Below are 14301 nucleotides of genomic sequence, written 5' to 3'. Positions count from 1 at the left end.
TTCCTTTCCCTTCCCTTCTTCCCTTCCCTTCCCTTTCCCCTTCCCTTCCCTTCCCTTCCCTTCCCTTCCCCTCCCTTCCCTTCCCACATAATAATTCACATAATAATTCACATTTCCTGTTGCTGCAGCAAACTGGCTCAAATTAATATCTTACATTCGTACAATAAACATCCATGTGCTCACTCACTCGCACACACACACACACACACACACACACACACACACACACACACACACACACACACACACACACACACACACACACACACACACACACACAGTGTGGAGGGTGTGGTTCTTAATGGGAGACTCATTGATATTGATCCTCCCATCATGGCTCCATAACGTCACACAGTATGACGCCGTCCAGTGTGTGTCTCTATCTGTGTTGTACAATCAGCAACACTTCATATCTGTTCTCTCATTAGTAAGACGATGTAATACATGTTGTAATGTTTCCATGGGCACATACCCGTATACTTTCTCTCTCTGTGGGCTGTGTGACACTACACAGTGACCCTGCACCCAGACCAAGCACTGTTATAAATGGCTATGGCTATTTGTAATTATCTTTGGTTGCAGGGCCGTCCTCCCCTTAGGCTACCTGTCTCTCTCCATACAGACTACCTGTCTCTCTCCATACAGACTACCTGTCTCTCTCCATACAGACTACCTGTCTCTCTCCATACAGACTACCTGTCTCTCTCCATACAGACTACCTGTCTCTCTCCATACAGACTACCTGTCTCTCTCCATACAGGCTACCTGTCTCTCTCCATACAGGCTACCTGTCTCCCTCCATACAGACTACCTTTCTCTCTCCATACAGACTACCTATCTCTCTCCATACAGACTACCTGTCTCTCTCCATACAGACTACCTGTCTCTCTCCATACAGACTACCTGTCTCTCTCCATACAGACTACCTGTCTCTCTCCATACAGACTACCTGTCTCTCTCCATACAGACTACCTGTCTCTCTCCATACAGACTACCTGTCTCTCTCCATACAGACTACCTGTCTCTCTCCATACAGACTACCTGTCTCTCTCCAGACACTGTTAAGGGCTTTTTTAATACGTGGAGATGAACTCATATTTGCCCATTTCTTCAACATGTACATTGGAAAGTCCATCCGCTCCGGCGGTTACCTCACCCTGTGTCACAGTCGACTTCTCTCCCGGGTGAAAGGTCGTCACTAGGAGCGCTCATTGGCTCTCCATCTGATTCTGTTTGTTTTTGTTGTTGTTGCCTCTCTGAAAGCGCAGTTAACCACACACACTCTGCACAAAAGAGAGCCCGGAGTTTAAAGTAATTGTAAATCAAAAGAAATGAAGAGAGAAAATGTCTGTAATGTGGCTGGCAGATGGGTTTCCAGAGGAGCCGTATGTCTGCTTGATCTGCGTGGTGAAATGTAAAGCACAACACAAATTCCTAATGACACCCCAGCCGGGCCTTCTCTCCACGTGTCATCTCTTCTCTGTGTCTGATATATGATCAAACTCCTCAGTACAGACACACAATCCCACTGTGTTATTTGGGTCTAGCAGCACTCCCATGCCACCTCCCTCCACAGTCCCAGTGTACTCTATGTTCCCCTGTCTCTCTCCTAGCCTCCCATGCCACCTCTCTCCACAGTCCCAGTGTACTCTATGTTCCCCTGTCCCTCTCCTAGCCTCCCATGCCACCTCTCTCCACAGTCCCAGTGTCCTCTATGTTCCCCTGTCCCTCTCCTAGCCTCCCATGCCACCTCTCTCCACAGTCCCAGTGTCCTCTTCGTACCTCCTGTCCCTGTCCTTCTCCTGACCTTGGCCACGGTCAGGCACCAGTCAGGTCTGCTGAGTAGAACTCACCACTAGAGATCTGACTCTAAACCCCATTGTATTCCTGTCTTCAGTTGGCGCTTCATTGTGGGCTGACTTGGCTGACAGGGCTCCTGTGCCAGTGTGCAGTGCACCCGTCCTGGGCAGGGCGATTGGGTAGGTGGGTGGCAGCTGGACGCCGTGGCACCCGCGGGACAACTGAAAGAACTAATCAGCAGCTGGCGTGGAGAAGGAGTGCGGTGGAGCTGAGGGCCTAATTAAATCAATACAGGCATTGGCATGGTAACCTCTCAACCACCCCTCCCCCACAGCCCACTATGGCTGGGCCAGGTAGAAATAAAAGACTACCTGGTAACTACGGGTCCATGTCGGCTGCCATCGGCCAGAGAATCAGTCAGATAGAAGGATACCCAACCTCCTCCTCCACCCTCCTCCTACAACAAGGTTAGTGACAGGCTAGTAGACAGGAGGAGATCATTGCAGTGTTATAGTTATATGGAGTGGGTACAGCCACAATCTACAACCTACTGTAAAGGTCTCTCTAGGTCTCTCTCTCTCTGTCTCTCTCTCTCTCTCTCTCTCTCTCTATCCCCCCCCCTCTCTCAAGGTCTCTCTCTCTCTCTCGCTCTCCTCTCTCTCTCTCTCTCTCTCTCTCTCTCTCTCTCTCTCTCTTCTCTCTCTCTCTCTCTCTTCTCTGTCTCTCTCTCTCTATCCCCCCCTCTCTTTTTCTGTCTGTCTGTCTGTCTGTCTGTCTGTCTGTCTGTCTGTCTGTCTGTCTGTCTGTCTGTCTGTCTGTCTGTCTGTCTGTCTGTCTGTCTGTCTGTCTGTCTGTCTCTCTGTCTGTCTGTCTGTCTGTCTGTCTGTCTGTCTGTCTCTCTCTCTCTCTCTCTCTCTCTCTCTCTCTATCCCCCCCTCTCTATGTCTCTCTCTCTCTCTCCTGTTTTATTCTGTCCTATTGTGGGCTACATGTTACATTTGTCAAAAATACAAATAAGAGGATTGTTAGCACTCCCCCTAGCACATGAGATCCCGGATGTGTGTTCTAGTGATGTTTGTAATGTGTTGTTGATGCTCAGCCACCACCAGGTGTTGTTGACGCTCAGCCACCACCATGTGTTGTTGATGCTCAGCCACCACCATGTGTTGTTGAGGCTCAGACACCCACCATGTGTTGTGATGCTCAGCCCACCATGTGTTGTTGATGCTCAGCCACCACCATGTGTTGTTGATGGCTCAGCCACCACCATGTGTTGTTGATGCTCAGCCACCACCATGTGTTGTTGATGCTCATCCACCACCATGTGTTGTTGGTGCTCAGCCACCACCACCACCATGTGTTGTTGATGCTCAGCCACCACCATGTGTTGTTGATGCTCAGCCACCCCCACCATGTGTTGTTGATGCTCAGCCACCACCATGTGTTGTTGATGCTCAGCCACCACCATGTGTTGTTGATGCTCAACCACCACCACCATGTGTTGTTGATGCTCAGCCACCACCATGTGTTGTTGGTGCTCAGCCACCACCACCATGTGTTGTTGATGCTCAGCCACCACCACCATGTGTTGTTGATGCTCAGCCACCACCATGTGTTGTTGATGCTCAGCCACCACCATGTGTTGTTGATGCTCAGCCACCACCATGTGTTGTTGACGCTCAGCCACCACCATGTGTTGTTGATGCTCAGCCACCACCATGTGTTGTTGGTGCTCAACCACCACCACCATGTGTTGTTGATGCTCAGCCACCACCATGTGTTGTTGGTGCTCAGCCACCACCATGTGTTGTTGACGCTCAGCCACCACCATCATGTGTTGTTGATGCTCAGCCACCACCATGTGTTGTTGATGCTCAGCCACCACCACCATGTGTTGTTGACTCTCAGCCACCACCATGTGTTGTTGATGCTCAGCCACCACCATGTGTTGTTGATGCTCATCCACCACCATGTGTTGTTGATGCTCAGCCACCACCATGTGTTGTTGACACTCAGCCACCACCATGTGTTGTTGATGCTCAGCCACCACCACCATGTGTTGTTGATGCTCAGCCACCACCATGTGTTGTTGGTGCTCAGCCACCACGACCATGTGTTGTGATGCCCAGCCACCAACACCATGTGTTGTTGGTGCTCAGCCACCACCATGTGTTGTTGATGCTCATCCACCACCATGTGTTGTTGATGCTCAGCCACCACCACCATGTGTTGTTGATGCTCAGACACCACCCATGTGTTGTTGATGCTCAGCCACCACCCATGTGTTGTTGATACTCAGCCACCTACCACCATGTGTTGTTGATGCTCAGCCCACCACCATGTGTTGTTGATGCTCAGCCACCACCACCATGTGTTGTGATGCTCAGCCACCACCACCATGTGTTGTGATGCTCAGCCACCACCACCATGTGTTGTTGATGCTCAGCCACCACCATGTGTTGTTGATGCTCAGCCACCACCACCATGTGTTGTTGATGCTCAGCCACCCACCATGTGTTGTTGATGCTCAGCACCACCATGTGTTGTTGACGCTCAGCCACCACCATGTGTTGTTGATGCTCAGCCACCACCATGTTGTTGTTGACGCTCAGCCACCACCATGTGTTGTTGATGCTCAGCCACCCCACCATGTGTTGTTGATGCTCAGCCACCACCATGTGTTGTTAATGCTCAGCACCACCACCATGTGTTGTTGATGCTCAGCCACCACCACCATGTGTTGTTGATGCTCAGCACCACCACCATGTGTTGTTGATGCTCAGCCACCACCATGTGTTGTTGATGCTCAGCCACCACCACCATGTGTTGTTGATGCTCAGCCACCACCACCATGTGTTGTTGATGCTACAGTAACGCCAGACTCCATGCACAAATAGAGGCTTGGCTGAGCTGAGGCTGAACCCTCAGTAGTTACCTTAAGGAGGGGGGGGGGGCAGCGTATCACATCCACACACACACAGTTTGTAACACCATATCAACAGAATGAGAAATGATAAATCATTCTCTAATTTCTCTCAGATCAAAGACAGTAGTTACACCATACCCTAAACTTTCATGTTGTTATTGGAAAAGAGAATTACCTGGTCAATTTAAGGAGAAATAAATCCAATCCTGGCGATGACATACACTGTACAACATGATTCACAGCAGAGAGAATATAGTCACATCCAGGAATGCTCTCTGAACTCATTGAATTCCTACTCTGTAAAGCTACAGTGTAGTGTTACACAGGAGTGGAGTGTGAATCAAGGCCATTGAAAGGTAGAGCTGTACATCTGCAGTGTCCACCACACCTTTATCTCGTCCCTGGTTTAACGGCCAGTGACTTTATGCTGCCTCAAAAACAAGCCAGGTACAAATTCAAGAATAAAAAGCAGTTCTTTTTAGAAATGGATTTCAGGCGTACATGTCATTTCTCCCTCCCTGTACAAGGCCGCATTTAGCCTATCAGATCCCCCACTCATTTCTCCCTCCCTGTACAAGGCCGCATTTAGCCTATCAGATCCCCCACTCAGATAAAAAAAAACAAGATAAAGAACAGCCTCACAAGGTGTATGGAAAATTGTACAAAAATAAGATGATATTCTATTGATCCCAAGTGGTATGGGCTTGGGAAAAAATAACTAATCTATAATAAGGAAAAGAAAAGAAGCAATAATTCAGAGGAATTGAAAGTATCGATTCCCATCCACAGCCATGAGCTCACACTACAGAAGCATTTAGCCTGAGGGGGAGGAGAGGCAGTGCTGTATTCCCTTACTCACTACCGCTCTCCCCCGTTCTCCCTGCCTCCTCCCTGATCTCCCCTGTTCTCCCTGTTCTCCTCTCTGGTTCCCCCCGTTCTCCCTGTTCTCCTCCCTGGTTCCCCCCGTTCTCCCTGTTCTCCTCTCTGGTTCCCCCCGTTCTCCCTGTTCTCCTCCCTGGTTCCCCCCGTTCTCCATGTTCTCCTCTCTGGTTCCCCCCGTTCTCCCTGTTCTCCTCTCTGGTTCCCCCCGTTCTCCCTGTTCTCCTCCCTCATTCTCCCCCAGTCAATTCCATCCCAATGGTTGTTCAACTGCAGGCCTGCAGCCTTGGTCGGTCTGGCCTGTCTGTCCTGTCTGGTCTGCCTGGTCTGTCTGGTCTGTCTGGTCTGTCTGGCCTATCTGGCCTGTCTGGCCTGTCTGTCCTGTCTGATTTGTCTGGTCGCCTGGTCTGTCTGGCCTGGCTGGTCGGTCTGGTCTGTCTGATCTGTCTGGCCTGTCTGTCCTGTCTGGTCTGTCTGGCCTGTCTGGTCGGTCTGGTCTGTCTGGCCTGTCTGGCCTGTCTGGTCGGTCTGGTCTGTCTGGCCTGTCTGGCCTGTCTGGCCGGTCTGGCCTGTCTGGTCTGTCTGGTCTGTCTGGCCTGTCTGGTCGGTCTGGTCTGTCTGGCCTGTCTGGCCTGTCTGGCTTGTCTGTCCTGTCTGGCCTGTCTGGTCTGTCTGGTCTGTCTGTCCTGTCTGGTCTGTCTGGTCTGTCTGGTCTGTCTGGCCTGTCTGGCCTGTCTGGTTAAAACTCACAGAGGTGAAAACACACCGAACACAAAGGAAACAATGGAAGCAATGTTGATGTTTTATGTACACTGTATTTATAGTAAACATCCTAGGCTGTTGGAAGAGGCAGGTGAAGAGAATAGGGTGAAAGTACATACTATTCTAATTGTGTTGGTTTCATTAGAAGGTTTATAGTGTACTACATGTTGAACACTCCCCAGTGGAGGTGTATGTGGATCTGCGGTGTGAAGTGTTGTCTGTCCGTGTCCCAGTATGTATCAGTAGATGGGACTTCAGGAGTGATTTAGGTTCCCTCCTCCCTCTCCCCATACTGGCCTTAGCTCTGACCCATTTTTAAGGGAGGGGGGGGGGTCTGACCCCCTCCTTACTCTCTTCCTCTCCTCTCCTCTCCTCTTCTCCCTGTGCACTCACACCATCCTCTTCTCCAGGTCATTATTGTGAAATATGATGAGGCCTGGATATGCCCTCATGAAATTTCAATGAGCATTGATCTGTGTGATTGCAAGGAATCCTTCACATAGTGGTTTGAGTAGGGGGAGAGGGAGGAGGAGAGGGAGGGGGAGAGGGAGGAGGAGAGGGAGATAGGGAGGGGGGGAGTTGTGTTAATTTATTTATTGCTATTTAGTTTTACTCGTTTGAATCTGTTCTGGTTTGGTAGAGGGCTGTCAGAATGCCTGTCCCTATGGGGCTCCTGAGTGGCGCAGCGGTCTAAGGCACTGCCTGTCACTACAGACACCCTGGTTCAAATCCAGGCTGTATCACAACCGGCTGTGATTGGGAGTCCCATGGGGCAACGCACAATTGGCCCAGCATTGCCGGGGTAGGCCGTCATTGTAAATAAGAATTTGTTCTTAACTGACTTGCCTAGTTAAATAAAGGTAAAAATATAAATGTTTTAAGTAGAAATAAATACGATACCATGTCATTATTCTCCCATATACACTACTAGACTGTTGAAAATCCACAGTGTCAAAAACCACCAGCATAATCTTGGAAGATTCTCCTGACATTATTCTCCTTATTTTCCCATCTTGCTACGTTTGCAACATTTGGCTGTGGTGTGAATGGTTGCTGTAGTGTCCAGTAATGTGTTGATCTCTGACCGTGGTCGAGTAGGGTTACTAAGATGAAGTAATGTCATGTGTTCTGTTCTCAAGGTATAAATTGGAGTAAACTCCAAGGACAAATTCCTGTTCATATTGGGTCACTTTATTAAAAAATATATTAAAAAAATATATATATCATCACTGCAATTTCTTTTCTCTTCAGTAATTCCGCCGCTGAATTTTTTTTGCGAAATAAGGTCTGAGTTGGTACAACCTCCTGCGCTGCCCTTCGTGCTATTTCTGTATAAAACCACTAGCTAATGCAGGGAGAAACACAAACCAGAGCGTCTCTTCCCAAAGTCAACACGGGTTAACAAGTGGAAAACAATGACACAGTTAGAGAGTGAATTCTCCCCATGGGGTTTGACCTGTTTCACATGTAGAGAGGACAGAGATCACTTCTCCATTCAACTAACATGTTTATTTGGTCAAGTTTCACTAGCGTCATATCTATAGTGTGGTGTTTCAATAAACTGTCTGTTTCTAAAGACACAATGGCACGAGTTTCCTGATAAGATGGTGTGGGTTGTTGATTAACAGGCATTTCCTGATAAGATGGTGTGGGTTGTTGATTAACAGGACGTTTCCTGATAAGATGGTGTGGGTTGTTGATTAACAGGCATTTCCTGATAAGATGGTGTGGGTTGTTGATTAACAGGCATTTCCTGATAAGATGGTGTGGGTTGTTGATTAACAGGCATTTCCTGAAAAGATGGTGTGGGTTGTTGATTAACAGGCATTTCCTGATAAGATGGTGTGGGTTGTTGATTAACAGGCATTTCCTGATAAGATGGTGTGGGTTATTGATTAACAGGCATTTCCTGATAAGATGGTGTGGGTTGTTGATTAACAGGCGTTTCCTGATACGATGGTGTGGGTTGTTGATTAACAGGCGTTTCCTGATAAGATGGTGTGGGTTGTTGATTAACAGGCATTTCCTGATAAGATGGTGTGGGTTGTTGATTAACAGGCATTTCCTGATAAGATGGTGTGGGTTGTTGATTAACAGGCATTTCCTGATAAGATGGTGTGGGTTGTTGATTAACAGGCATTTCCTGATAAGATGGTGTGGGTTGTTGATTAACAGGCATTTCCTGATAAGGTGGTGTGGGTTGTTGATTAACAGGCATTTCCTGATAAGGTGGTGTGGGTTGTTGATTAACAGGCATTTCCTGATAAGATGGTGTGGGTTGTTGATTAACAGGCATTTCCTGATAAGATGGTGTGGGTTGTTGATTAACAGGCATTTCCTGATAAGATGGTGTGGGTTGTTGATTAACAGGCATTTCCTGATAAGATGGTGTGGGTTATTGATTAACAGGCATTTCCTGATAAGATGGTGTGGGTTGTTGATTAACAGGCGTTTCCTGATACGATGGTGTGGGTTGTTGATTAACAGGCGTTTCCTGATAAGATGGTGTGGGTTGTTGATTAACAGGCATTTCCTGATAAGATGGTGTGGGTTGTTGATTAACAGGCATTTCCTGATAAGATGGTGTGGGTTGTTGATTAACAGGCATTTCCTGATAAGATGGTGTGGGTTGTTGATTAACAGGCATTTCCTGATAAGATGGTGTGGGTTGTTGATTAACAGGCATTTCCTGATAAGGTGGTGTGGGTTGTTGATTAACAGGCATTTCCTGATAAGGTGGTGTGGGTTGTTGATTAACAGGCATTTCCTGATAAGATGGTGTGGGTTGTTGATTAACAGGCATTTCCTGATAAGATGGTGTGGGTTGTTGATTAACAGGCATTTCCTGATAAGATGGTGTGGGTTGTTGATTAACAGGCATTTCCTGATAAGATGGTGTGGGTTGTTGATTAACAGGCATTTCCTGAAAAGATGGTGTGGGTTGTTGATTAACAGGCGTTTCCTGATACGGTGGTGTGGGTTGTTTGATTAACAGGCGTTTCCTGATAAGATGGTGTGGGTTGTTGATTAACAGGCGTTTCCTGATACGATGGTGTGGGTTGTTGATTAACAGGCGTTTCCTGATACGATGGTGTGGGTTGTTGATTAACAGGCGTTTCCTGATACGATGGTGTGGGTTGTTGATTAACAGGCATTTCCTGATAAGATGGTGTGGGTTGTTGATTAACAGGCATTTCCTGATAAGATGGTGTGGGTTGTTGATTAACAGGCATTTCCTGATAAGATGGTGTGGGTTGTTGATTAACAGGCATTTCCTGATAAGATGGTGTGGGTTGTTGATTAACAGGCATTTCCTGATAGGATGGTGTGGGTTGTTGATTAACAGGCATTTCCTGATAAGGTGGTGTGGGTTGTTGATTAACAGGCATTTCCTGATAAGATGGTGTGGGTTGTTGATTAACAGGCATTTCCTGATAAGATGGTGTGGGTTGTTGATTAACAGGCATTTCCTGATAAGATGGTGTGGGTTGTTGATTAACAGGCATTTCCTGATAAGATGGTGTGGGTTGTTGATTAACAGGCATTTCCTGATAAGATGGTGTGGGTTGTTGATTAACAGGCATTTCCTGATAAGATGGTGTGGGTTGTTGATTAACAGGCATTTCCTGAAAAGATGGTGTGGGTTGTTGATTAACAGGCGTTTCCTGATACGGTGGTGTGGGTTGTTGATTAACAGGCGTTTCCTGATAAGATGGTGTGGGTTGTTGATTAACAGGCGTTTCCTGATACGATGGTGTGGGTTGTTGATTAACAGGCGTTTCCTGATACGATGGTGTGGGTTGTTGATTAACAGGCGTTTCCTGATACGATGGTGTGGGTTGTTGATTAACAGGCGTTTCCTGATACGATGGTGTGGGGTGTTGATTAACAGGCGTTTCCTGATACGATGGTGTGGGTTGTTGATTAACAGGCGTTTCCTGATACGATGGTGTGGGTTGTTGATTAACAGGCGTTTCCTGATACGATGGTGTGGGTTGTTGATTAACAGGCGTTTCCTGATAAGATGGTGTGGGTTGTTGATTAACAGGCGTTTCCTGATACGATGGTGTGGGGTTGTTGATTAACAGGCGTTTCCTGATACGATGGTGTGGGTTGTTGATTAACAGGCGTTTCCTGATACGATGGTGTGGGTTGTTGATTAACAGGCGTTTCCTGATACGATGGTGTGGGTTGTTGGTTGTTTGTCTTTAACATGTTTAGTTTTATAACTGTTTTGAGTTATTTTACAAAGCCAAATTAGTCATACGGAACAGCTTTTGACTGTGATTGTCTATGATTGGACTATGATTATAGCTTGTGGCAGGTAAACTAGTTAAGAGTGTTGAGCCAGTAAGTAGAAGGTTACTGGTTCCAGTCCCAAAGCCGACTAGGTAAGTATCAAAGACAGTTAACCCTAATTACTCCTATAAGTTGCGCTGGATCAGCTGTCAGCTTTTGACCACCTCTCCACTTCATTCATATGAATGGGAACATATGTGCACATTTGAAAGCCTATAAAGTCCCCTGTTATATCGGTTGGTCTCTTTGCATAGACTAGTACTTTGACCTTTGCCCCCATTCCCACACATATTTAAATGTGTGTTCAGGAGGTTTTTACAGCGGTGGAAGTGGAGGAAAGGTTAGTTCTTTCCTAAGACAAAACAAACATATTTTGTATCTGATTATGCTTGAGCGCTTTGAATGTTTTTCTCTCTCAGCCGGCATCAACAGTGAAGGGAAATCATGTTTTTCTCTCTCAGCCGGCATCAACAGTGAAGGGAAATCATGTTTTTCTCTCTCAGCCGGCATCAACAGTGAAGGGAAATCATGTTTTTCTCTCTCAGCCGGCATCAACAGTGAAGGGAAATCATGTTTTTCTCTCTCAGCCGGCATCAACTGTGAAGGGAAATCATGTTTTTCTCTCTCAGCCGGCATCAACAGTGAAGGGAAATCATGTTTTTCTCTCTCAGCCGGCATCAACAGTGAAGGGAAATCATGTTTTTCTCTCTCAGCCGGCATCAACAGTGAAGGGAAATCATGTTTTTCTCTCTCAGCCGGCATCAACAGTGAAAGGAAATCATGTTTTTCTCTCTCAGCCGGCATCAACTGTGAAAGGAAATCATGTTTTTCTCTCTCAGCCGGCATCAACAGTGAAAGGAAATCGTATTTTGTTTTGTTTTTAATGAACACCACAAAACATCTCATTTTGTCATGTTGATATTGCTCCAGTGCATATTTCGCTTCAAACGGCCTGCTCCAGAAAGCCTGCGCATCTCCCCTCCTCTCCTACCCCTCCTCCCCCGGTCCTCTCACTCCTCTCCCTCCCCCTTCCCCTCCTCTCCTCTGCTCCCTCTTTCTGCCCTCTTACCTCTCGTTAAGTGAATATTATCCGCTCTCCTAGTGCGAAGATTGTGCCCAATGTGGAAATCGATAGCAATAAAGGGGACTAAACAGCCTCTGACATCCACAACTGCGTGGCCATGTTGACACACAGAGCAGAGCCCATCCATCTCCATATCCGCTTGTTAATGGAGCCTTTACAGGCAGCATCACCCAGCCCTCATTTCCCAGCCCCCAGCCCCCAGCCCCTAGCCCTCAGCCATCATTCCCCAGCCCCCAGCCCCGACCCCAGGCCCTAGCCCCCAGCCATCATTCCCCAGCCCGAACCCGACCCCCAGCCCCGGCCCTCATTTCCCAGCCCCGACCCCCACCCCCCAGACCCGGCCCTCAGCCCCCAGCCCGAACCCCAGCCCTCAGCCCCAGCCCGAACCCCAGCACTCAGCCCACAGCCCTGACCCTCATCCCCCAGCCCCCAGCCCCGAACCCCAGTCCCTTCTCCTTACTACACCACACACTCCCCTCACCCCACACTCCCCCTCACCCCACACTCCTTATTACACCCCACACTCCTTACTCCACCCCACACTCCTTATTACACCCCACACTCCCCCTCACCCCACACTACCCCTCACCCCACACTCCTTACTCCACCCCACACTCCTTCCTACACACCACACTCCCCTCACCCCACACTCCCCCTCACCCCACACTCCTTATTACACCCACACTCCTTATTACACCCTACACTCCCCCTCACCCCACACTCCTTACTAAACCCCACACTCCTTACTACACCCCACACTCCCCCTCACCCACACTCCTTATTACACCCACACTTCCTTACTCCACCCCCACACTCCTTATTACACCCCACACTCCCCCCTCACCCCACACTCCCCCTCACCCCACACTCCCCCTCACCCCACACTCCCCCTCACCCCCACACTCCTTACTACACCCCACACTCCTTCCTACACCCCACACTCCCCCTCCACCCCACACCCCACACTCCCCCTCACCCCACACTCCCCATCACCCCACACTCCTTACTACACCCCACACTCCCCCTCACCCCACACTCCTTACTCCACACCCACACTCCCCCTCACCCCACACTCCTTACTACACCCCACACTCCCCCTCACCCCACACTCCTTACTCCGCCCCACACTCCCCCTCACCCCACACTCCTTACTCCACCTTTTCCTAGCCACCGTGCTTCTACACCAACATTGCTTGCTGTTTGGGTTTTTAGGCTGGGGTTCTGTACAGCACTTTGAGATATCAGCTGATGTAAGAGGGCTTTATAAATCCATTTGTTTTGGTGTTCGTTTACAACTTTTGGTCTGTTTGCTCTATTTTTCGTTGTCTCTGTCTTCCATTCATTCTTACCAACTTTACTCAACGGGAGAGGTAGACTCGAACAGCACTTCCGCTTCGCCATATATCCCTCCCCAAAACCAGACACCCCCCGCTACAGACTAACTCCTGCATGTTGAATCCTGCATTGCAAAAAGCCAACAACTACAGATTAAAGGGGAATTTCACGGTGGCTTTGCCATGGCATCAGTGGCGACGTCCACGGACGGCGAATTTTCAGCTCTATCAGGTCTATCCATCATGGACTTAATTTCGCCCAAAAATGTATGTTTTGATCCAATTATAGCCGAAGGTCAGCCTCTACTCATTGAAATGCATTAGATACACGAATGCAAGTATACAATATTGCATATAGTAGAAGTTTGATTATTTTTCTATATACACACAATATGAAATATATTGATTTAAATATATATAATTGAATAGCTTGTTAGATGTTCTGATAGACAGAATGACTGAAAATTACCTGTAATTTAAAATCATTAGTTTACAATGTCACAACGGAATTTATTACAATTTATAACCGTCATGTCTCCAAACTGGGAGAAGCAGAAAGAGCAAGTCATTCACCCGACATTTGTTCCTCAGGACGGTAACACAACGACACGAGGATAATTGTAAGCATCAACATTTCTGAAAACGTTTTAATTTGATAAAGTTATATTCATTATCAGTTTCTGTCCCAAACGATTATTTCTCTAGGCTAAAGTTAGCAAGTCTGCTTGGATACTTGCATGCTAGTTAACACTAACTTAGTTGCTAGCTAATTAGATAGTAAGGCGGGAAAGCAGGGATAACATTAACATATTTGATAGTTGTACTGTCAGCTAGTTTACTGTATCGGTCTAGCTAACAACGGTTAGCTATGTTTTCTGGTAACGGGTGTGGAGTCATTGTTTTTTTTACATAACTTTTTTTTTTAAATTAACTAGCTAGTCCAACATCAACGTTACTCTCTGGGTACCTACTGTGAAGCTGGTTGGTTTGCTAACTAACTGTAGTATGGGTTAGCTATCTAGCTAGATAAGAACGTTAGCTCACAGGAGAGAGGGCATTAATATGTTACAATTAAGAGGAGAATGTGTCAAATGCTTTGACCAAAATTAACTAGCTAAGAAGCCTGTCAAAATGTAGTTCAAACTTGCTCTCAGTGTATTCATTACTACAGTTTGTTTACTATTTACCTTCAAACTTTTTTCAGAAAATGAAAGAGT

At 47.4% G+C, this 14301-nt stretch overlaps 1 protein-coding gene across 1 annotated transcript in view; it reads left to right on the top strand.

Moving 5' to 3' along the window:
* The window catches only part of LOC109880020 (uncharacterized), a 234318-nt gene that overhangs the window by 165247 nt on the left and 54770 nt on the right, over positions 1-14301 (top strand). Inside the window, exons 9-11 of the mRNA XM_031807688.1 lie at positions 3142-3330; positions 3430-3913; positions 11862-12869. Coding sequence (XP_031663548.1) covers positions 3142-3330; positions 3430-3913; positions 11862-12869 — 1681 coding nt within the window. The remainder of the gene's footprint in view (positions 1-3141; positions 3331-3429; positions 3914-11861; positions 12870-14301) is intronic.

This window comes from Oncorhynchus kisutch, linkage group LG28, assembly GCF_002021735.2.
Source record: "Oncorhynchus kisutch isolate 150728-3 linkage group LG28, Okis_V2, whole genome shotgun sequence".
NCBI lineage: Eukaryota > Metazoa > Chordata > Actinopteri > Salmoniformes > Salmonidae > Oncorhynchus > Oncorhynchus kisutch.
Note: the sequence above shows the minus strand (reverse complement) of the source record. Positions and strands in the feature narration are given on the sequence as shown.